Raw genomic sequence first — 25803 nt, 5'->3', positions numbered from 1 at the left:
GTGAAGTTTACTGTACATGCATTTAATTAATAAAAGATTATTTTTCTGAAAAAAAATAGCGTGGGCTCCCGCATAATTATCTTAACCAGCAGAAGGTATGCCGACGGCTGGGGGCCGTTGTTTATAGCCTGGGAAGGGAGTAATACCCATGGAGCTTCCCAAGCTATTAATATCAGCTCACAGCTATATACTTAGCCTTTACTGGCTATTAAAATGGGGGACCCTAAAAAAAAAAAAAAAAAAAAAAAAAGGTGTAGGGTCCCCCTAATTAATAACCAGCAAAGGCTTTTCAGACAGCTGAGGTCTCATATAAATAGCCTAGGAAGGGGCCATGGATATTGCCCCCCCGGCTAAGAACATCAGCTCTCGGTTGCCCCAGAAAAGGCGCATCTCTAAGATAAGCCAAATCTGGCACTTGGCCCCACTCTTCCCACTTGCCCTGTAGCAGTGGCAAGTGAGGTGATGGTTGGGGGGATGATGTCACCTTTGTATTGTATTAGTAATGGAGAGGCATCAATAAGACGCCCCCATTACTAACCCCATAGTCATATTGTATAAAAACACACACAGAAAAAAGTCCTTTAATTGAAAGAATGACAGACTCCTTTAATGACTCTAAACCATACTTAATACCTCACCCATTCCACTGATGTTGTCGTTTCACTGTCGTCTGCAAAAGAGTTAAAAAAAACAAAAAAACAAAAGCAAACAACAATATTCCTCACTTTTCCGCAGAGATGATAATCCATTTGTCCAACGACGGGTCTAGGTCTGCTACATCTAGATGGCAGGCTGTATGATGTGACCATACAGCCTGCCATCCAGCAGAGACACTGAGCAGCGTGTGCTCAGTGTCTCCCTGTGAACTCCTGTTACCCATCTGACGGAACCGCCTGCGTGAAAAAGTTCAGGCTTTTCTTCTATCTATCTATGTTTATATATATATATATATATATATATATATATATATATATATATATATATATATATATATATATATATATAATGTGTGTGTGTCACTGACATCTATATATCTATGTATACTTTGTGTTTATATCTGTTCTGTTCTAACATATCCGTGTTATTTTACTGTACGCAGCACATGAATTGCCGGCTTTTCAAAGGACACCGGTGCGTAAAAATCTTTTTCTTTTTTTTTTTCTCTCGCACCCATGGCCTTGCATTGGCAAGTCTCGGTGCCAATTGCAGCATGCTGCGATTTTACACACACGCCGAATACAGCTGAGAAAATAACCGCTGATGTGAGCTGCCTCATAGATTAACACTGGGCCAAATGTTATACGATGTTTTCTCGCATAGCACTCGGCCGTTTTCTACCGTAGGGTGATTCTGGCCTTAAAGAAGAACTTACCACCTCTCATGGCAGCCTATTCCACTCATTGATCATCCTCCCTGTCAAAAAGTTTTTCTAAGTATCTTCTCCCTTTGGCCACATGCACACATCCAGTATTTTACCCCAGTATTTGTAAGTCAAAACCAGGAGTGGAATGGTCAGAGGAAAAGTATAATAGAAACAATTGTGCCACTTCTGAATTTTTCCACCCACTCCTGGTTTTGGCTTACAAATGCTGGGGTAAAAAACTCACCAAATACTGGATGTGTGCATGTGGCCTTTCAGTTTCATTCCATTGCTTCTTGTGTTTCCATGTGCAAATGAGAATAAGGCCGGGGTCACACTTGCGCGTGTGATGCGAGAAACATAGAAATACATTAGTAGTTCCTAAAGGGAAGCATGCAGGCATCCCATAAGCAAAGCATCACAGAAGCTAAGCATCAAGAAAACGACAGTTATCGATGACAGTTAATCAGGGCAGGAATCAGGTAACCCACACTTTGCATTCCCTTTTATCCATGTGCTTTATTTCTATCCTCCTGTGTTCCCTTGCCATCCAAATTCACCACCCCATCCCCCCTCCATCAAGACTCATACACATCAGCCCCTCTATACTTCCCTCTCCCATGTACAGCTCCCATGCACTTCTCACCTTCCTGAGAAGCCTCAGCCCATCTTGCCCAAACACATCGCAGAAAAAAACTACTTGCAAGTGCAACAACTATTTGCTCTTTATCTTCCTACTCCTACTGATTGCAAGGGACATCTCCCCCAACCCTGGTCCACCATCCCCCAACCTCAACCCCTACCCTACCTCATATCGAAACCATAATAATCTTATTAATATTACTTGCACTGCCTAATCTCCATCTTTTAATTGTACCCTCTGGAATCCACGGTCTGTTTGTAACAAGCTTCCTTTCCTGCACAACTACTTTCTGAACAACTCTCTTAATCTGTTGGCCCTCACTGAAACCTGGATTCAGGATTCTGACACTGTCTCTCCTGCTGCCATTTCCTATGGTGGCTTACAATTCTCTCATTCCCCGAGACACACAAACGGACATGGTGGTGGAGTCGGCATACTTCTGTCCCCACAATGCACTTTCCAGGTCATCCCCCCAGTTCCATCACTCTCATTCCCTTCTTTTGAGGTCCACACCATCAGGCTCTTCCGTCCCCTCTCCCTCAGAGTAGTGGTGATATACCGGCCCCCAGGCTCACCCACCCACTTCCTTGACCACTTTTCTGCCTGGCTGCCGCACTTCATGTCCTCAGAACTACCAACTCTTATCCTGGGAGACTTAAACATCCCCATTAACAGCCCTACTTCCACATCTGCATCCCAGCTTCTATCACTAACCACCTCTCTAGGCCTCTTGCAGCTCTCAGCCTCTGAGACACACAAGGACGGTAACGCCCTTATCTGGTCTTTGTCCGGCTCTGTTCAATCTCCCACCTAAATAACTCACCGCTTCCACTCTCTAACCACAACATACTCTCCTTGACGCTCACAAATCCTCGCCCACCTCAGCTCACTCCTACCTAGCACACAATCAGAAATCTACAAGCCATTAACCCTCAGACACTTTCAGACTCCCTACACTCATCACTGTCCCCAATCTCCTCTTTCTCCTGTCCTAATCTGGCTGTACATCACTACAACGACACTCTTAGAAGAACCCTTGACCTAGTAGCTCTGGCTCACACTGCAAACTCAACTTCTCCAGCGATGCTCTAGGAGTGCTGAATGCCTATGGAGAAAAACCCGCACACCAGACTTCATCCACTTCAAATTCATGTTAAGAACCTATAACGCTGCCCTTCACCTCGCCAAACATACCTACTTCACCACCCTGATCTCCTCACTAGCCAACAACCCCAAGAAACTTTTTGACACCTTTCACTCCCTCCTCAGGCCAAAAGCACAAGCCCCTTTCACAGACATTTGTGCTGATGACCTGGCCTCCCACTTTACAGAAAAATAGATAATATCCGTCAGGAAATTTGCTCCCAACCACCAAGTGCTGTGACTCCCATCCCTTCCTGCATCTCCCCTGGCTCACTTTCCACATTTGATCCCATCACAGAAGAAGAAGTCTCCTGACTCCTCTCGTCCGACCCCATTCCCTCACATCTCCAGTCGTCACAACTCACCTAACTACAATCTTTAATCTCTCCCTCTCCTCGGGCATTTTCCCATCTTCCTTCAAACATGCCATCGTTGCTACGTTACTAAAGAAACCCACTCTCGACCCATCCTGCACAAACAACTACAGACCAGTCTCCAATCTCCCCTTCATCTCTAAACTTTTGGAGTGCCTAGTTTACTTCCGCCTTACCAGTTACCTCTCCACTCACTCCCTCCTAGACCCTTCACAGTCTGGCTTCCGCCCCCTACATTCGACTGAAACTGCCCTCATCAAAGTGACCAATGACCTTCTGACAGCAAAACTTAACGGTGACCACTCTCTGCTCATTTGTCTTGACCTATCTGCAGCTTTCGACACTGTTGACCACCATCTCCTACTCTCTATGCTCCAGTCACTAGGCATTAAGGACACTGATCTCTCTTGGTTCTCTTCCTATCTTTCTGACCGCTCCTTCAGTGTTTTGTTCTCTGGCTCCACGTCATCTCCTCTTCCTCTCGCTGTTGGGGTACCTCAGGGCTCAGTCCTTGGCCCCCTTCTCTTCTCTCTCTACATGGCCCCAATTGGACAGACTATCAGCAGATTTGGCTTTCAGTACCATCTTTATGCTGATGACACACAACTATATACATCATTCCCCGACCTTACCCCCCGCTGTACTGTCTGTCCGCAGTCTCCAACATCATGTCCGCTCTCTATCTGAAACTCAACCTCTCCAAAACTGAACTTCTTCTGCTCCCGCCGTCTACTAACCTCCCTAAATCTGACATTTCCCTCTCCGTGGGTGGCACGACAATAACACCCTGGCAGCAGGCGCGCTGTCTGGGCGTTATGTTTGACACCAATCTCTCCTTCACATCCCATATACAATCTCTTGCCCGCTCTTGCCGTTTACACCTAAAGAACATCTATAGAATCTGACCTTTTCCCTTCACCCATGGCAGCACACCTGAGAGGGATCCGCCCCGCCAGGACAGGAACCTACTAAGATATAATAAGGGGCGGCACCTTTCCCCCGCTTCAGTTGGGTTCCTGTCCTGGAAAGGAATCCCACTGTTGGCGGTGCCTGTCATGGGCGAACTGAAAGAAAGGAAAGGAAAAAAAAAATGGCCCAGCTTGGTCCCGGTGCGGGAAGAACAGGTATCTTACCTGTAGCGCCGGTCGTCGGATGCTGGAGGCACAGTCCCCGGGCCCTCCGGGGCTCCGGGTTCGTGTGGGCGCAGGTGGGATCCCGGTGGTTCCGGGGAGTCCCCTCCGCGCCGCCCTCCCCTCGCGCGCGCCCGCATCTCGATCCCCGAGGCGTCTGACAGGGAGAGATGCGGGCATGTTCCGGCCGCTGACGTCAGCGGCGCAAAGGATTGTGGGCACGCCGGCTGACGTCAGCTCCTGGCGACTGTGTCATGGCGCCGGGTGCGACACCGGCCGGCTTTCTGAAGCAGTTGGCCGGCGGTCGCAGGGGGGGAGGGGAGGCAGCTGAACGGGCCACTCACCAGGACGGAGGCATATTTAACGGAGGAGCAGCGGCGGGGCAGACGATGCAAGTATGGAGTCAGAGCAGGAGAGGTCCTTGTCTCTGCCGCCCTCACAGCCCTCCAGCCGCAAACACAGAAGCCGCTCAAGCAGCAGCCGCCCCAGCCGCAGGTCGGGAGAATCCTCAAGATCCAGAGGGCACAGGTCACGTGCTCCGACGCAGCCTCCTAGTCCGGTACCCTTGATTACGGGTGGTGAGTGATCTTCGTGAATGCTAGCATTTATGTTAATAGGGTTTCTCTGTGTATGTTTGACCCGTAGGAAAAGCCCAAAAAACCAGGACACAAGAAGAATAATAGGGAGTGTGCAATATGTAAAACAGCCCTAGCAAGAGACTGGCAGAAAGACCTCTGCGCCAGTTGTATTCAGCGAACCATGGCGGAGGAAGCGCCTAGTTTCGAGGCTAATTTGATATCGGAAATGGAGGGTTCACTTAAGACCCTATTGAAAAAAGGGAGGAAAGGTAGGAAGAATCCCCCCTAGTTCTCCCTCAAATTCCTCTTCGGCCTCGTCTCAATCAGAACAGGCGTCCTCCTCAGACAGCGACACAGGGTAAGCCGTGTTTTCCGGTGGAAGACACAGATACTCTCCTAAAGGCCATCAGAACGACGATGGGCCTACAGGAAGATAAAACGACAAAAACCCTAGAAGACATTATGTTTGGGGGGCTCCAGGAGAGGCAAAAACGGACCTTTCCAATGAACGAAAAAATCCAGGTGTTTATTGAGAGAGAGTGGAGGAAACCCGAAAAATCAGGGGCTCTTCCCTCCACCTGTAAGAGGCGATACCCCTTTGAGCACAAGGATGCAGAAATATGGGACAAAGTCCCAAAAATAGACGCAGCGGTATACAGGGCCACCGGCCATTCTAGGCCGAGCGTGATTGCATTCGTCAGGTGACGGCCGCTAAGCAGCCTGCCCCTGGAAGATTCAGGGGTTCTTAGAGACCCGCTAGACAAGAAAGCGGACTCATATCTGAGGCACGCATGGGAAGCGGCAGCGGGAGGATTAAAGCCGGCAATAGCGGGCACCTGCACGGCACGCTCCCTGATGGTCTGGCTGCAGCAGTTGGAAGAAAGGCTAGCATCAAGGGTCCCAAGAGAGAAGATATTGGCGGATATGTATCTCGTGCATGCCTTTTTGCATGCCTCTTGCAGGCTGCCTTTTTAGCAGACACCTTGGCGGATTCTATGAGGTTGACTGCTAGGGCGGCAGGATTATCAAATGCTGCTAGATGTGCACTTTGGCTTAAACGCTGTCCAGGTGACCTGCAGTCTAAGGCTAAACTATGCTCCCTTCCCTGTGATGGTCGGTTCTTATTCGGGAAGAACCTAGACGATATCCTGGAAAAGGCAAGCAATGGGAAAAAAGGCTTCCCCAGGTTCCCGACAGAGCAGAGAAGACAGTCCTTTCGGAGGGGTGGTAGATTCAATAGGGGGCGTCCTCTGGCCGACAGAAGGAGATGGGAGGACAAAAGGAAAAAAGAGTCAGGATTTATGTTTGGTGGGGGTACCTCCACCTCAAAAAAAATCACCACAATGACGCCAGTATCCCAGTAGGGGAGAGATTGGCACTCTTTTCCCAAGCCTGGGAAAAGATCTCCTTCAATACCTGGATCTTAGGCGTCCTAAGAGAAGGCCTGAGAATCCCCTTTGTTCACCAGCCGAAAGCCGTGTTCGTGGTTACCCCTATCAGAAAAGCGGCCGAAGAACAGTTGGCCTTGGAAGCGGAGATCCTGAACTTAATAAACAGGTCCTTTACGAAGTCTCAGACACACAGAAGGGAAGAGGTTTCTATTCACCACTTTTTTTGATCAAGAAGCCGGACCAATCGTTCAGGACAATTATAAACCTCAGAGGACTCAATCGGTGGATAGGGAATCAGACCTTCAAAATGGAGTCGGTGACTACGGCCATAAAGCTACTACATCAAGATTGCTTTATGGCTGTATTCGATCTGAAGGACGCATATTATCATATCCCTATCCATCCAGATTACCAAAAATACTTGAGGGTAGCGCTTTATATCCAAGGCGTACTGAAGCATTTCCAGTTCAGAGCTCTCCCGTTTGGTATATCCATAGCCCCGAGAGTTTTCACCAAGGTCATAGCAGAGGTAGCGGCTTACCTCCGGATTAACGATAGTCATAATACTCTACCTGGACAATTTCCTCATAGTGGGCAACTCAGAGAACCATTGTACTACGCAGTTAAGCCAGGTGACCGACACCTTGCAAGAATTAAGGCCCCGTCTCACTAAGCAATCTCGGTAGCGAGATCGCTGCTGAGTCACAACTTTTGTGACGTAACAGCGATCTCACCAGCGAGATCGCTGACACCTTGAGATCGGTGTCGGGATCGCTAGTAAGTCGCTTAGTGTGACGGGGCCTTTAGGGTGGATAATAAATTTCAAAAAGTCAAAACTACAACCCCTAAAGCAACAGACCTTCCTAGGATTTATCCTGGACTCAGAACAGCAGGTGTGTCTGCTTCCGGAGGCCAAAATAGAGAAGGTGCCGAATATGACCTTGTCTGCCCGAAACCAACCTCAGATGACGTTGAGGAAAGCGATGTCTTTACTAGGCACCCTGACGTCCTGCATTCCAGTGGTCAGGTGGGCTCAATTTCACACCCGTCAACTCCAGTGGGAGATACTAGCAGCACAAAGATCGCTAAGAGGGCATTTAGAAGGAGGTCTAGAGCTTTTATTAGAGAATAGAGACTCTCTCAACTGGTGGCTGGACAGTACAAACTTGGCCGCAGGAATACCTTGGGACAAACAAGTGACAGATGTGATTCTAACGGACGCAAGCTCCTTGGGGTGGGGGGCACACCTAAGGGGTCACGTAGGCCAGGGGTCCTGGACACCTCAAGAAAGGAGGGCATCCTCCAATCTGAGAGAATTGTGGGCGGTGAACAAAGCCCTAACCCACTTTTTTCCCCTACTCAGGGGTCACAATGTCCGCATCATGTCGGACAACAAGGTGACGGCATACATCAACCACCAAGGAGGGACAAGAGCACACTCCCTAATGAAAGCAGCAGGCGACATCCTGGGCAAGGCGGAGCAACACTTACACTCCATAACAGCCTTAGGGTACCGTTACACCTAGCGATGCACCAGCGATCCCGACCAGCGATATGACGCGGTCAGGATCGCTGGTGCATCGCTAGGTGGTCGCTAGTGAGCTGACAAACAGGCAGATCTCACCAGCGACATCACTGGGGACGGGGATCGCTACTTACCTGTCAGACGCGGCGATCCTGCGTCCTCCCGCCCGGCTCCACGCGTCGCTCGTCGGCGCCACAGGAAGCCCAGCAGGAAGCTGACGACGAGAAATGGTCCAGGAGCTTCTCGCGCGATCAGCGATAACCAGCGGGGGAGCCGGTCGGAGGTAAGTATCACATGCAGCGATATCACTAGCAATATCGCTGCTACGTCACAAAATCGGTGACTTTACAGCGATATTGCTAGCGATATCGCAGTGTGTAACGGGGGCTTTACACATAACAGGGGCAGAAAACATAGAGGCCGATTTCCTAAGCTGCAATACTCTGAGGCAGGGAGAATGGGTCCTAAATCGATCCATTTTTCAAAAAATAACGCAGCTTTGGGGGGAGCCAGTGATAGACCTCTTTGCCAACTAACACAACAGGCAAACACAAAGGTTTTGCTCTCTAAACCCAAGGGAAGACCCATGGGTAGTGGACTCTTTGCACATTCAGTGGGACTTCAAGCTGGCCTATGCGTTCCCCCCCCAGTCGCATTGATCCCAACAGTGGTCAGGAAGATCAGGAGCGATGAGACCAGAGTAATTCTAATGGCCCCATTTTGGCCAAAAAGGCCCTGGTTTGCTCTACTGCGGAGAATGTCCCTCTCCGATCCATGGGTTCTGCCAGAAATCCCGGACCTTCTGGCCCAAGGCCCGATATTCTACGCGCAAGTCAAGGGATTCCATCTGACGGCGTGGAATTTGAAAGGTCGCTTTTAAGGGGTAAAGGTTTCTCTCCTGGGTTGGTGGCCACCCTGCTTAAAAGTAGGAAAGCAGTGACGACTAATATCTATGGCAGAACATGGAATAAATTCCTACAGTTCCTAGGTAAGCCGTTAGAACAAAAACCCCCGATTAGTGCCATCCTGGAGTTTTTACAAGCAGGATTACAGCTGGGGTTAGCGGTAAATACGCTTAAGGTTCAGGTATCTGCACTAGGGGCGCTCTATAACTGCAACTTGGCAGCAAATAGATGGATAGCCAGATTCATCAAATCATGTCATAGGGCTAAACCTATTCCAATACCCAGGATAGCTCCCTGGGATTTAAACCTAGTACTAGAGGCCCTTACAAAAGAACCATATGAGCCATTACATCAGCTCCCCATAAAATTTCTGACCCTAAAAACAATCATTTTAGTGGCCCTTTCATCAGCCCGTAGAATAAGCAACCTGCAGGCTCTCTCAGTGAACCCACCCTACACACAAGTTTTTCAGGACAGGGTGGTGCTAAGAACAGACCCCGCTTTTCTGCCTAAGGTAGCGTCAGATTTCCATCGGGGTCAGGAGATTATCCTCCCATCCTTGTGCGATAATCCAAAGAATCCAGGGGAAGAAAAGTTCCATAGTTTGGACATTAATAAAGCCCTGCTAGAATACATATCTATCACCAGCCAGTGGAGGAGGTCCCAGTCCCTATTCGTAGCTTTTCAGGGTGCCAGGAAAGGCTATGGGGTTTCAAAAGGGACTATTGCTAGATGGATTAGGGAGGCCATTAGTGTAGCCTACTCATCTAGTGGTAACCCGATTCCTGACGGCATTAGGGCTCATTCCACCAGAGCAGTGGCGACCTCCTTGGCTGAAAAAGCAGAGGTATCGATTGAGCAGATTTGTAAAGCCGCTACCTGGGCCTCACCTTCCACCTTCTTTAAGCACTATAGATTAAATCTATCCTCCACTGCTGACTTAACCTTTGGTAGAAGGGTGCTTCAAGCAGTGGTCCCTCCCTAAGGTGTTTTGAAGTCTCCAAAAGTCTCTCAGATGTGCTGTCATGGGTGAAGGGAAAACCACCATGGTTACTTACCGGTAGACGGTTTTTCCGGAACCCATGACCGCACCCGTATATTCCCCCCCCCTTTTCACCGTATGGGTGTGCACGTTTAATAGGGTGCTTTTGTGTGATGTGGTGTTGGATTAACATGTACTAACCGGGAAGTCCTCTCAATGCTCTGTAACCCAACTGAAGCGGGGGAGAGGTGCCGCCCCTTATATCTCAGTAGGTTCCTGTCCTGGCGGGGCGGATCCCTCTCTCAGGTGTGCTGTCATGGGTTCCGGAAAAACCGGCTACCGGTAAGTAACCATGGTGAGAAAACCACCACGGAAACAACAAAAACCCTCACTTGTAGCACTGATCCACTCCCGCCTGGATTACTGCAACGCTCTATTAATTGGCCTCCCCGTTACTCGACTATCCGCTCTCCAGTTCGTACTTTATGCAGCAGCCAGGGTCATCTATCTGGATAATCGGTACTCGGAAGCGTCTGCTCTTCGCCAGTCCTTACATTGGCTGACCATTCACTATAGGATCCAATTCAAAGTACTTGTTCTCATCCACAAAGCTCTCCACAGTGCAGCACCCCCTACATCTCCTCCCTCATTTCTGTCTATCGGCCTAACCGACCGCTGCGCTCTGCAAACGATTTTCGACTAACCTCTGCACTAATCCGTACCTCCCACTCCCGACTCCAAGACTTCTCCCGCGCTGCGCCAATCCTCTGGAATGCGCTACCCCAAGAAATTAGGACTATCCACAATTTGCATAGTTTTAGGCGCTCCCTCAAAACACATTTGTTCAGAGCGGCCTATCACGTTCACTAATCAAAATCATTCTATGTGTAAGCGTGCATGAGTAGCTCATTCACTATCTCCATCCATCCCTCACTCCCTCAAGATGGCTGGACCATCATTGTAAATACATCACTGTAAATACACACCTGTACTTATCTCCCCCACCTCATTGTAGATTGTAAGCTCTCACAGGCAGGATCGTCTTATTTAGCTTTAATTATTGTATTGTTAACGTTGTTACTTATGTTTTGAAACCGTTAAACTGTAAAGCGTTGCGGAATATATTTGCGCTATATAAAGATTATTATTATTATTACATGCAGCCGCACACTCCGGTCCCGAGTGCCGGCAGCAGCGCTGGATATTGATGCGAGAGACTCGCGCAAGTTTCTCGCATCACACTCGCAAGTGTGACCCCAACCTAGGGGTGATCCTTCTACACTGTGACATCCCTTCAGATATATGTAGACAGTTATTAAGTCCCCTCTTAGCCTTCTTTTTGCAAGCTAAACATTCCCAGATCCTTTAACCAATCCTCGTAGAACATACTTTGTAGTCCACTTACCATCCTGGTAGCTCTTCTCTGAACATGCTCCAGTTTTTCAATGTCTTTTCTAAATTGTGTCCAGAACTAGACACCGTATTCCAGAAAACGTATTACAAAGGAGGAGTAAAGAAGGATAATTACTTCACGTGATCTAAACTCCATGCTTCACTTAATGCATCCGAGAACTGTTTCTTTTTTTACTGCTGCATCACACTGTTGACTCATGTGTATTGTGTGATCTATTAGTATACCCAAGTCTTTTTCCACACGGTCTGTTGCTTAGTTCTATTCCTCCCATTCTATAGATTTAATTTTCATTTTTCTTGGCCAGATGTAGAATATTTCATTTCTTCCTGTTAAATACAATTCTGTTAGTTACTGCCCATTGTTCAAGCCTATCAAGATCCTTCTGAATCCTTTCTCTGTGTGATGAGATCTCCCCTTTCTGTGGACGGTGAGATGGCTTTCATGCTTTTTTTTTTAAATCAAAAATCGTATTACTAAGAACCCTGTGTTATTTAAACGTACTTGCTTTTTACTTAGTTATAGCAGGGATTTTGTTTATTTTGTTTCTTGTAGGTTTTTTCAATGTAAGGTTATATAGTTAGCGCTATACGGCAGTATTTGTGCTGCTCTGAATTTCCCAGGACAACATTAGTGCCCTGCCTCCTACCAGCCCTGTTCACTAACTACAACTACACTTTTTCTGGGGTCTCCCTGGACTTAGGGGGGCTTAGCCCATATGCTGAGCAGATGTTCCTGGATACAATTCCCGCTACTTGGTTGTGGCGTTCAGTATACGCTGTTCCTGCTTGCATTTTGCATCCTGCCACTATGTGTTGGACTGTTTCTGAGGTTTCTTTGCATAGTCTGCACCTTGGGTTTTGTCTTGTTTGGTACATTCCTGCTTCTGTGGATCTTGTACTTTATGCTCGCTCTTGTGCTGCTATGATTAGTGCCTCCGTGCTGTCTCGGAGTCCAGCTTTCTCCAGCTATTGGTAGGATTTCTCCATGTCAGCCACTTCCATTATCTGTCGGTGGTACATCCCATGCAGCGGATTGTCTTGCCATGACTCTTCATGTTCCTGTTCTTCCTTCCAGATCTGTTATTGTTGCTGCCTTAGGCCGGAGTCACACTGGCGAGGAATACGGGCGCGTGAGAGGCGCAAAAAACACGCATTACACACGGACAAATGATTTTCAATGGGGTCACTCGCACCAGGCGTCTTTTTCTCTTCCGTATCCTACGCTCCGTGCCAATCGCAGCATGCTGCGATTGTCAGCGTACTACGGCCGTAATACGCCAATGCAAGTCTATGGGTGCGCAAAAAATACGGATTACACACGGACCAGATGTGTGACTTGCGAGAAATACGCACCAGGTGCCTTTTAGCAAAGTCGGCAATTCAGTGCGCGATACAGTAAAATCACACTGACAGTTTTAATAAAGAAATGAAAGAATAGATATAGACACATAGAATACATATATATATATATATATATTTGTATTCTATGTGTCTATATCTATTCTTTCATTTCTTTATTAAAGCTGTCATAGGGCTCCATTATATGTCCATTTTGCAAGGTGACGAGAAAATCTCGCCATACGGATTACATACGGATGCTGACATGCGCCAAATACGCGACCACACCTTGATTACGGATGACATACAGAGCACTGTTTAGGGGCCATTGATCCGTATTACGCATGTAAAATACTGACCGTATTTTGCGTTGGTTAGTGAGACTCCGGCCTTAGGCTTTCTCTCAGCATCTCATCTTCTGGTGCCATTCTTCTGATGTATTCCTGGATACTCCTTGTTTCATCCATGATGGTGGCTTGGATGCTTATCAAGCCTCGACCACCCTCCTTTCTGTTGGTATACAATCTTTGTGTGCTAGACTTAGGGTGGAGACCTCCATGTATTGTGAGGAGCTTTCATGCCTTCACATCTCTAGCTTCCATCTCTTCTTTTGGCCATCACACTATGCCAGCAGGGTATCTGATAACTGGCAGGGCATATGTATTGATGGCACGAACTCAGCTTGTCAATAAAAACGATCATGACACAACTTATGAAGATACTAAGGCTTATATAGTTAAAAAAATTGGTATACTTTACTCATATCCATGCAGCTCTCTGTCACTGCTGGCAATTAGCTACATTACCTTCATAAGTTGTGTCATGATCGTTTTTATTGACAAGCTGAGTCTTTTTAAGCACTGTATATGCACTGTTGCACTTTGTAATCTAGATCTTCGGACATATGCACATATGTTGTATGGAGCACTTGTAAATGTTATTCAAAATGGCCATTGCCATAGTATGTAAAACAGATTAATTATTGAAATTGTATACACGTGTTACTACTATTTAAGTTTGTACTGACTATGAGCACATTGCTTGATAAAGACGGGTCACCATTGAAACGTTGCCACTTGAGGATCAGTAAAGTATCCACTTTTTTTTCACATTTAATTTGAGTGCTGCCTATTTTTTTACTTTTGTTAATTTGGCTGTTTGGACACTGCTGAATAGGTTTTGCACCAACTATTTAATTTTGGTAGTGCTGCCCTTTTTTTGATTTATCTATCTATCTATCTATCTATCTATCTATCTATCTATCTATCCTCTAATCACAGGACCTCCTTCCAGCTATAATTGGCTAGTATTGTAATGATTAATGATAGAGCTTGTTCACTACTTTTATGTTGATGATCGATCCATGATGTCAGGTTGTGAGGGTGTGACATCCGGGACCCACACCGATCAGCTGTTTCCAATACAAGGCTGATGTTAGCACTTGCGGAGCTGAGCCGTACAGCCTTGTCTACTGTGTAGTGGCCACATCCGGGTACTGCAGATCCTCTCCTATTTATTTGAATATTGATGGATGTTCGTTATCCTGCCGCGCCCACTATAAGGTTGTTAGAGCTATGATGTGCGACTTCCCATGAGATGACATCCAGCCGCCAGCAATGGAAACAACTGATTGGTGGAGGAGCAGTGTTTTGCACCCCCACGATCTGATGACGTATGGTGAGATAAATAATATAAAAGGAGTGGACAACCCTTTTAAAGTTAATGTGGAGTAAATATTCTGTCCTTTTCTTTCTTTTGGAAGAGTTGGCTCGCTTGGGTGATGTGTTGTTGCCCTGTCTGGTTGGTGTCGATATGGCTGCACCATACGTTTTGTACCAGTACAGGTCATGAGCCAGTAACGACTCATAATGAGCCGTGCAAGGGTTGAAGATAGGAAGTATATTTTGTCAGTGGGCGACGAGCTAAGTGTTCATGTGGTGATGAAAATGGAAAGTGCATTATACCATAATTGAGAGCAACCAGTCATCCTTAGAAAAAAACTGTATGAAACAGGAAACAGTCTTGCTGCAACAGCTATGTATTTGGTTTGCCCCTGGATTTCACATACGCTCAGAGGTGTTTGCCCATACGTTGGTAGTTAGTTGTGGTCATATATGCCTAACAAGTAGTTGTAACAGGAAAAGAGAAGACAGTTAGCAGACATAACAAGCCATATTGTGCGGACTGACAAAGTATGAAAACATTGGGTCCAGACGTGGCCAGTTGGCGAGTGTTGAGTATGGAATCCTTGCATATCTGGCCAATTACATGAGGAGGGATTGTAAAAACGCTGTCCACCACGTAGTGGGAAAACTACACATAAAACACAGAGCAAGTCCCAGTTGACGTCTTTTTACAAGGTTGAAATCTGTTTTTGAATCCTCAGCCTGATCTGCCATACAATCTATATGTAACACGCCCATTTGCTGCAGAAGCACAAATATTCCTCCTAGTCTTGGATGCTTTTCGTATTTCAGTTACCTTTCCACCATGCGTTTGGTGCAATCCATCACAAAATCAACATGCAGATTTATCTTGGACTTCATTGTCGATTGCAGCCAAATTCATGGTGAAAATGTAACACAATCTACCATTACATGATGTGATAGTTTTGAGAGTTTTCAGTCCTTTACATGAAATAGTCACCGTATAGTTGGATGACCCCCATTTCAAGGCCAGTTTATGTTGGCCAATTTTGGGCACTTATGGTAAATAAACTCCAATTCACTATATCCAACATGATGACAAATGTATCAATTGGGACGACAAAAACTTAATGCGGGGGGAAATGTTTGTCTTGGCTAGTGAGTGAGATTGAGTGGGTATGTGGAGGATCCTAAATTATAGAGATGTACATCTCATATTTGGATCTCATTACAAAAACACTTTATACCAAGTAGTGTACTTTATTTATTTTACTCACTTATATAGCTTCATTAATTCCACAGCGCTTTACATACATTTTCATCGCAGACCCTATTGGGGCTCACAATCTAGATTCCCTATCAATATGTCTTTGCAATGTGGGAGGAAACCGAAGAACCCAGAGGAAACCCACACAAACACGGGGAGAACTTACAAACTCCTTGCAGATGTTCTTGGTGTGATTTAAACCCGGGACCCCAGCGCTGTAAGGCTGCAGTGCTAACCACTGAGCCACCATAGTTAATTTTTGCATATATGGAAGCCCAGTCTGCTGCTGCTCTATTCTTGTAAAAAAACCAAAAAATATTCCACTGCTTACTGGTCGCATGGGGAACAAAATAATCTCTTATGATGTGTGAATACAGCTCTGTGGATGCATGTGGTACGAATTGTTCACGTATATAGATAAAATCAATAAATAAATGATCTCATTAAAGGGGTGTCTTCAAGATGACTCTTGAGGCTATGCGCTCCTGAAGGTTGACCATTCGGACCAGCCTTGGTTGCTCCCCTTGTGTGAACTGCGTTACATGGGAGAAGTGGGGAAGGACTGAAGTTGGTTGGATCCGGCCATCTGGACAGATAGTGGTGCGTGCAGGGGGTAAAGTCTAGAATCTGCCTGCGCCACTTGCTCCTTGCCTAGGTACCCGGTCAGGCTGGAGCTGCAAAGAGGCCAATAACCTAGGCAAGGAGCTCTACTGTCTAAAAGGGAAAATCCCTCTGTTCTTGAGTTTGGTCAGGATATTTAAGAAGTGGTAAATGGCAAAGTTGCATGTTTTTACAAGCACTTTTCAATTTTGCCCTTTTCTGTACTTAAGACAACCCATTTAAGTTTGTAATGTGTCTTCTTGTCATAGCCCCATTGAATAAAGCTTTGCGCTGCACCCACCTGCCCCGAGCCTCAGTTTGCCTCCATGTTAATCTTAGAAATATAGTAATCTGATAGATCTGAGATTAGGTGTCGTCCAGCCATAGATTTTGCACCTGTACTATGCATCCGTGATCAATATTGATGGGTGTCAACACTTCAGAATTTTCATCTCTACTCTTTAGAAAAGTTGATTATGTTTGGATAACTTGACGTAACAACAGTATATAAGGATGGTTTATATATGTAATCCTTCACTATGTTAGGTGAATATTTGCTTTTTATTCTACAGGTGCTCACAGACCTTCTCAAACGCCAGATATTCCAGCATTTTACCCCATTCCCCCGGGAGGGGTCGGCCAAATATCCCCATCAATGGGTTGGTGAGTATCTGCTGCTCATGAGAGATGTCATTATAGACCTATGTAATACTCTTGTTTTTGGCGACTGCTGATAACCTGTTTAATTTTCTGATGATTAGTAATGAAATTGAAAGTGAAGGGAGTTTATGTGGCCACCGAGGCTTCTACTACCAAGGTGGACCAATGGCATCGGTCCAAAGAACCTCAATAGCCCAAATTGTCAACTGGACACCTAGAGAAATACGTGATCTGCGTTCTTTAAACTCACTTTTCTGTTTTTGTATTCAGATATTCGTTGGTGTGAGTTGCGCCAAAACCTCTCAAATTCATGCGCGATTCATGAATTTTTGTGCAAAATCTTTATTTTTGTCTTTAACCTTTTTAGACGTTTTTTAGCACAAAAAGTCATATACTCCATTAAACGTCGCACAATTTGAACAAAAATTTTAGGCGTACATGAACATAACTCCTAGGGGGAGAATTTTTTCTTTTTACTTTTAAAAAAATAAAAATCACAATTGATTAGTCATCTGAAAACAGCCAGAGACTCTAAACTACGCCCATAGTGATGAATGTTTAAAAAGTGAACTCATGTAAATTAGGCTGTAAAAAAGGCGCAAATGGAGAAGGAAAAATCGAAACACAACAGAATTCAGGCAAAAAAGATGCGCAAATGCAATAATGTGTTGAGCCCTTGTTGTTTTTGTTTTTTTTTAATGGACACTTATGCAATCACTTTTTATAGTGAATCTGTCTGCCGGTTTTTGCTATGTAATCTGATAGTAGCATAATGTAGGGACAGAGAGCTTGATTCTAGTGATGTGTCACTTATTGGGCTGCTTTGTGCCTTTTTAATAGAATCCCTGTTTTGTCAGATCTAGATGTAGTAGAGGTAACACTATGGCAATGTGTATAACTCCGCCCACACCTCTGATTGGTAGCTTCCTGTGTACTCTGTGAATTGTCAGCAAGCTGTCAGTCAGTGTTGAGGGGTGGGGTTACACAGATTAGTCTGACTGTACTGCATGTGAGACCTAGTCAGGCATTCATAATCTTCTGCTAATAAAACCTTTGATTGTATTGAAACTACAACACACAGCCTAATAAGTGACACATTCTTGGAATTAGGATCTCTGCCTTTACATCATGCTACTCTCAGATTGAATAGCAAAAATCTGTTAATAAAGTCTCTTTAATAAGGAATATGTCAATGTTGGCAAATTAAAATAAGCTTTGCCAGTGTGAAAAATTATTTTTACAAAATGTGGCTGAAACACATTTTTTTTTCTTTTAGCTCATGATATGTAAAGATTTGTTATTGACTAAAATATCAGCATAGAACAAATGCATTTCAAAGTAGTTTAACCCCTTAGTGACAGAGCCAATTTGGTATTTAATGACCGGGCCAATTTTTACAATTCTGACCACTGTCACTTTATGAAGTTATAGCTCTGGAACGCTTCAACGTATCCCACTGATTCTGAGACTATTTTTTTCGTCACATTTGAAGTGAGTTTAGGGGGTTAATATAACAGAAAATACCCAAAAGTGACACCATTCTAAAAACTGCACCCCTCAAGGTGCACAAAACCACATTCAAAAAGTTTATTAACCCTTCACGTGCTTCATGAGAACTAAAGCAATGTGGAAGGAAAAAATGAACATTTATACTTTTTCAAATTTGGAACCAATTTTTTTTTAATTTTCGCAAGGGTATGAGGAGAAAATGGACCACAAAATGTGTTGTCCAATTTCTCCTGAGTATGCCCATACCCCGTATGTGGGGGAAAGACACCGTTTGTGTGCATGGCAGGGCTCAAAAGGGAGGGAGCACCGTTTGACTTTTTGAATGCAAAATTGGCAGGAATCAATTGTGACTCCATGTCTCGTTTGGAGACCTCCTGTTGAACCTAAACACTGGAACCCCCCAATTCTAACCCTAACCCCAACCAACACACCCCTAACCATAATCCTAACCATAACCACAACCCTGACCCTAGCCCAACCCTAACTTTAACCCAACCCTAACCCTAATGGGGAAAATGGAAATCATTTTTTTATTTTATTTTTTTTTACCTAACTAAGAGGGTGATAAAAAAAAAAATTGTAAATCAAACCTCTCTTTATCACTGTGATAGGGTTTATCACAGTGATCAAAATGAACCAATAGGATGAATTTCCTATTGTTGCCGGGGTGCCGGCCAGCAGATCTCGGCAGGCGCACTGTGCATGCGTCCGCCATTTTCTTCCCAGAAGAAGACGCTGCCGGCTAGGGGACAAAACGGGTGGATGCAGAAGGGTCCATGGACACCGGAGGTACTGGGGGGGGGGGGGACCAGAGGAGAGGGAAATTAAACTGGAAATCTTACTTTTTTTTTTCTTGCGGTTGCCATTATTCCGTTAATAACGGCGATCACAACACTGGGGACAGTAAAAACCGAATAAGTACGCTCAACTGCCACAGTATCGGCGGTCGTTAAGGAGTTAATACTTTTGGTATATCACCAGTTCCTATTGAATTTCTACAGTTAAAGGGGGAATATTTGGAGTGGCACAATATAGGGTCTTAAAACAGTTTCCCCAGAATTGGTAATTTATAGGCTAGGCAAGTATTTTCTATAGCAGACATGTCAGGACTTGAGATTTGCCCCGGATTTATGGGCCGGAAATGTGATAAAATATCAAAATAAGCAACACTTTCCAATTTGATCCTGCACCGTCACTGCGCAGTTTTCCTGGTTGGTCTAACTGATCCTGCAGCTACTACATCATTTAAGTGACCCCCTAAAGCCAATCTTTGACCTTGCATGTTTGACGCATGACCAAAGGGCCAGTGACCAAGTCACTTCTCTCTGTGTGGTTGTCACATGATTATGTAAAAAATAATCAAATTGTAAATTAATAAAAAGCTAATCGACGCGCTTCAAAATAAACCTATATCTGCAGATATTCTGGAATATCCAAGAATTCATTTTAGGGGGACCTATTTAAAGGTAATAAATAAACGACACTTTGGCTACAGTTACATCTAAAAGTACGACTTAATCAGAAGAGAGGTAAACAAACATTTCACTTTTCAAATTCACTAACTATTTTCACATCAGGGCTCAGAGGATAGTGGTGCAAGTGGGAAGTGTGCTCTCCCATTACAGAATCTTTAGCCTAGCGTGCGGTTTGGTGCTTCGGGCAAGTGGGACCATTTCCAGCTGAGGTCTACTACGTACAACAAGAAAAAAATGGAGATCCCACATGAGTGGGGTTCTAAAAAGAAAGTTCCACTCAAATTTAGTGAAAAACTTCTACATGTGCATATGTCAGGTCTGTACAGATCCAAGGAGCCAGATGGTCAATACACTTGCTTGTGATTAACACTTTTTGACTTGTTTCTATTCATGTGTACTTTCCATCTTATGTTTGGTGGCACTTTGAGATGGAATCAAATGAGTTTCAACTGGGTTTGTGGCTTGTTTTCTAAAGTTTACTGATGGTAGTGTGGCTAATAGCAAAGAAATAAACATACGAACCTCTGCTATCAGTTCCTTACCGTAGCGTTGCAGCTCAGATGAACTCTGGCATACTGGAAATCAAGATGTCCTACCCACCAATCACTTATCCCTTCAGTCAGTCAGTGGCTTCAGTTATCCGGTGATTGGAAGTCGGGCTGTTATCACGTTCATTATATGTTAATAAAGAGCAGAAAGCCACTTTAATTTTACAGGAATTTTCAAGAGATATTCTCAATAAGCAAGTTTGCAATTGACTTGCTTTTTGTACCTGCCTTTATTTTCATGCTATGAGAGCTTTTATCATATATCGTGACCGCCATAGCCAAGTGTACGTGTGCACAATAGTTACATTCCAGCAGAGGAATTAACTCCTGAGATACCAGGAACCTTTATACAGCCCATTGCTCACCTACCGCTCCTCTCCTGACCTGTTATCAGTCCTGCAATCCCGTAACTCAACCACAGTAGTTTCCAGAGCAGTTTTCCTTTCCCTGAGCCAAGTGCTTGTTCAAAGGCCCTGTCATCTCTGTATAAATATATAGTGAAAGCAGTGTTGATTTCAGAACAAGCACAGCCAGACTGTTAATGTGTCACAGTAGTGGAGGAGGAATAGAATTCAGTACCTTAATGGAAGAAGCGCCTTATCCAATTCTGCTTAATAAATAAGCGGCTGATCTGGGAAGCTGTGTCGCGGTCGAAAGCAGACTTCCCAGGTAGATTGCTGGAGTGCACGGAAAGCACAGTGTGTGCGATGATCGCTGGCAGGTTCTGTGAACAACCAGGACCTGCGTGTCGTCTTCAGGTCACATGACCAGCCAAAATTGCGTGTTGCGCAGCAGAAGAATATAATATGCAGAAAGAGCCAGTAATCCTAACCCTACGCGTTTTGGAATTCTAGCGGATTCCTTCATCAGGGTGAATTCTGAATTCTATTTGCGCACATTGCTGTTTTGGTCTTAACACTTATAGCACTTTATAATTTCTCCTGAGTGGACTAAGGCGCTATCTCCTTGAGTTTTTCTGAACTCTAGTCGCTTTCATCATCAGCACATGATTTTAGTAGGCACGGCACTTTTATGTGCTAGATAATTATATTTAGTACTGCGACTTTAGATTTATCAGTGGGATATGATCTATTTATAGTTCATTGCGAATTGTTGTACTATTTTATTAGGATGGACACATAGGTTATTCTCTGACCATCAATATTATTGCATATTAATAGGAAGGAACTTTTCTAAAAAAAAAAAATTTTCTGAGTGCATTTATATATATTCATCTAATAACCTTTATTTTTTAACTCTTAATGATATGTTTGTAGACTGCTACTTTCACTCAATAGCAAAAAATATATTACCACCAGTACCACCATCAGTACAGGCATTAATCACCAGAATCATCATCAGTACATGAATGCAGCACTAAAACCACCATTAATACAGAACCATCATCCGTATATGAATACATTGCCAAGCTTAGTACAGTGATCACTTGTAATGTCTGGTCAGTCACATATATAAATGTATTGCATGAAGCTGCAACTTCCAGTATGTCCTTAACAATGGTGAGGAGATACTGAGAGTTGTTGTTAATGGCCATCATCAGAATGCTGACCATAGAGGAACCACATTACTGTTGAGACCTGGTCATTATAACAGATAAACATTTAATCCCAGGTCCCTTATAGGTGACACCTGTGATTGGCCTTCTTTTCATTCCTTTGTCTAGATCATGTCCAGATACCATGATGACAGCTCGTCCTCTCAGACTTCCTATTACTCTAGTCTTCTGCAGCACATCCCAACACAGTACCATTAAAAATAAGTATTATAAGTAGTATTATACCCTCTGCATAAAAATAGGTGTCTTTATAATGTCCTTGAATAAAATGATCCGCCCTTCGCTTTGTTTCTGAAAAACACAATTGCCCCTCGCTATGTTTCCTGTCCTTTCCTATAAAATATGAAATATAGCTTACAAACTGTCTGTCCTTATTAGCTGTAACTTCCACACTGTGCCTATCATAAGTGCCCTACCCCAGCATTGTCCACTTGCCATACTGGGTACTTTTTTCACATTGCCCCCCTCTCTGTTCTTTGCCCTCACCCCCATACTGCTCAGTCTCTATACTGTGCCTCCTCCGTACAGTTACCGACCCTCCATACCGTGCCTACACAATGTCGCTCAACGCTGCCTATTCTTTATTGAGACTGGACAGTGTGGGGGAACAGTATTGTGTCCCCTTCTCACACTGCCCCTCTCTATATACTATCCTCCACACTGTCCTTTCCTCTATACTGTCCCCTCCACACTGTTCAGTCTCTGTGTCCCTTCACACCCCCCATGCCCTCACACTCTGTTCCCAATAAAACTCCGCTATTTCTTCTGCTCCATTTGAGCACTTGCCTTGCTGCCATCATCTACTGTCCTGCAGTGCAGGAGCGATCTCAGTAGTGTGATCAGTTAACCTCATCACGCTGCTGTATGTCGACTTGTTCCCCGAAGATACTGCTGTCAGATCTCAAATTTTACTCACATCTGAAAAATGCAGGGAGACGTTTTTTGACATATAAATCCATTGACACCTTTTATATCGTTTCTGTTCCTGCATTCCCAAGTACTTAGCGTTTTCTTTCATGCTCAAATAAGACATTAAATGCTCCTGGTGTAACAGATTACTTGAGGAGCTACTGCCTCCTGAGGTTATTTCCCTGTCTAACAGCAGCCTCTTTAAGCTTGATTGATATTAGACACACAAGACAAGGAAATCAGACTGTGATCAATCAGGCTAAAGAGGCTGGAGCAGGGCGGAGCTTTAGAAGCAGCAGTTCCTAAAGTGCTCTGTTACACCCAGTGCATTTAACACCTCATTTGCATATTCATTAAATTTCCTAATTTCTTATTAGTGGAGGTGGTAAGTGTTGAGGAATGACCTCTCCTGCAGTGTCCGCACAGGGACAGCCATATGTGGCAGGCTTGTTACTAGGAAGATGTTGTCTGACAAGCACATCCAGTATCACCCCCTAGTAATTTGTGTATACCCGACTGGGACCTCACAGGGCATAACCTTCCTTTTAATTGTCACAAAAAATATGTTAGAAAAATAAGTATAAGCAGGCCGCCTCTTTAATGATTTTCTACATTTGCATTGGTGAGAACTGACTTATTACACTGGGATATTCGGGAAATGGTCGGATTCCCGGATCATGATTTACATTCATCACTCGTGAGAGAGAGCAGAAGAGCTGTGGAGAAACCATGTCAAACTGAAAGGAAAATGTGCTTCTCTCCTATCCATCAACCTTGATTCCCAATTGCACTAATTACCATGTCAGACTCATTTAGGGTGAAGGTGTGAAGGCCTTAATCCTTTGTATTCTAGTAATTTGTCCCATGGAGCTACAAATGTCACTGTTGGATTAACTTTGTGCATTTCTGTTTTGCTTCGGGACGGAATGTGCAACTTCAAAGGCCGCCGATGTTCTGCAGCGCCGGGTATTGGTTGGTGTGATCACAACATACATGATTAACTTTTAAGCAGTGTGGGAGTGATTGTGTGGTGGTGTGACAGGCCGCAAACAGAATGGCAGCACAGAGGTAGACGCGGGCTAGGCCTGACAGCAGACACATAGCCGGAACTCACACTCACAAATATGTGTGGCATGACTGGGGAGAACGGCTTCCCTATACTGGCCACAGTTCTCCATTGTACAGACAGCAGATTAAATAGTGTGAGAAATAGCAGTGGAACAAAGACACGGGGTAATGTGGGGCCTTTCCGTTTTGAAATGTTGTATTGCTGCGGGGTTATTACAGATTATACTGCTTATACATAATAATAATAATGATGATGATAATACTGCTTATACATAATAATAATTTCATTTCTGTAGCGCCAACATATTCTGCAGCACTTTACATTATAGAGAGGACTTGTACAGACAATAGATATTACAGCATACCAATAATCACAGATCAAAACAGATACCAAGAGGAATGAGGGCCCTGCTTGCAAGCTTACAATCTATAAGGGAAAAGGGGAGACACGAAAGGTGGGTGGTAACAATTGCTTTCATTGTTCAGACCGGCCATAGTGTAAGAATCGGGTGTTCCTGTAATGCTGCATGAACCGGTTATCAGCCTAAATATGTAACAGTACAGACACAGAGGGCTATTAAATGCATAAAGCGTGTGAAAACATGATACGGTGAACCTGGTTATGGTAAGAATTTTTGAATGGGTCACACAGGGATAGTTAGGTTATTGCGTTGAGGCGGTAGGCCAGTCTGAACAAATGCGTTTTTAGGGCACGTTTAAAACTGTGGGGATTAATCGTATTAACCTGGGTAGTGCATTCCAAAGAATTGACGCAGCATGTGAAAAATCTTGGAGACGGGAGTGGGAGGTTCTGATTATTGAGGATGCTAACCTCAGGTCAGCAGAACGGAGGGCGCGGGTAGGGTTGTATACTGAGACAAGGGAAGAGATGTAGGGTGGTGCTGAGCCATGGAGAGCTTTGTGGGTGATGGTAATAAATTTGTACTGGATTCTGGAGTGGATGGGTAGCCAGTGTAAGGACTGCCACAAGGTAGAGACATCGGTATAACGAATAGTGAGGAATACGATGAGAATTAAACTTCTATATACATTTAATTTTGTTACAGGATTATTTCCAGACTTTTATTTTGCCTGCGCAGTTCAGTGCAGCTTCCCAACTACTTGTTTTCCATATCCTTTCCTTTGGCTTCTGAAAGCCAAAGCGGTCAATCAGGGAGGTGGGGGAATAAATGTAAAAGGTCTAGGTGGGAACGTTCACTAAACTACTTAGCCACGTCAAACTTGCTCTTAGCAGTCATTTTGTTCTGACACCGGACCTTTCATCAAATTTTTCATATTGAACAGTCACACACTATGTAATAGTGACTGCAGAGGAATAACATTTTGTTCTATTTCTAATCTCCACCTCCATTGCAGAGATATTGCCATTCAAATAATGAGAACTTTTGTTATGTCCAAGTAGGTGTTATTAGATAGCAACTCATACAGGGAGAATCAGTACAAGCCCCCAGTAGGAAGAGCCCCGGCTGAACAGAGCAGAGGTCGATCATGTGCACTACCTCCCCATTCATTCTGTATGGCAGTGATTGGTGAGCGAAGCCCTCGGCTGATCTCTGGCACTCCTATTAGAATGAATGGAGAGGTAGTGCACATGATTAACCTCCTCTCCGATTCCAGATTAGTGGGTGCTGTAGTGGTCCAAACCCCAGCGATTGGAAAGTTATTCCCTATCATATCAATAGGAGAAAGCTCAGTGTATTAGTATCTTTGATGGTCTAATCAAAATTATTCCACCTTAGTTG

At 44.6% G+C, this 25803-nt stretch overlaps 1 protein-coding gene across 12 annotated transcripts in view; it reads left to right on the top strand.

The window, feature by feature from the left end:
* The window catches only part of TCF7 (transcription factor 7), a 219032-nt gene that overhangs the window by 119053 nt on the left and 74176 nt on the right, over positions 1-25803 (top strand). For all 12 annotated transcript variants that reach the window (XM_073573766.1, XM_073573768.1, XM_073573769.1 and 9 more), the window contains one exon: positions 16868-16958. In XM_073573766.1, the coding sequence (XP_073429867.1) occupies positions 16868-16958 (91 nt within the window). The remainder of the gene's footprint in view (positions 1-16867; positions 16959-25803) is intronic.

Source organism: Dendrobates tinctorius, unplaced genomic scaffold (assembly GCF_039654945.1).
Source record: "Dendrobates tinctorius isolate UK_male_01 unplaced genomic scaffold, ASM3965494v1 ptg000036l, whole genome shotgun sequence".
Lineage (NCBI taxonomy): Eukaryota > Metazoa > Chordata > Amphibia > Anura > Dendrobatidae > Dendrobates > Dendrobates tinctorius.
Note: the sequence above shows the minus strand (reverse complement) of the source record. Positions and strands in the feature narration are given on the sequence as shown.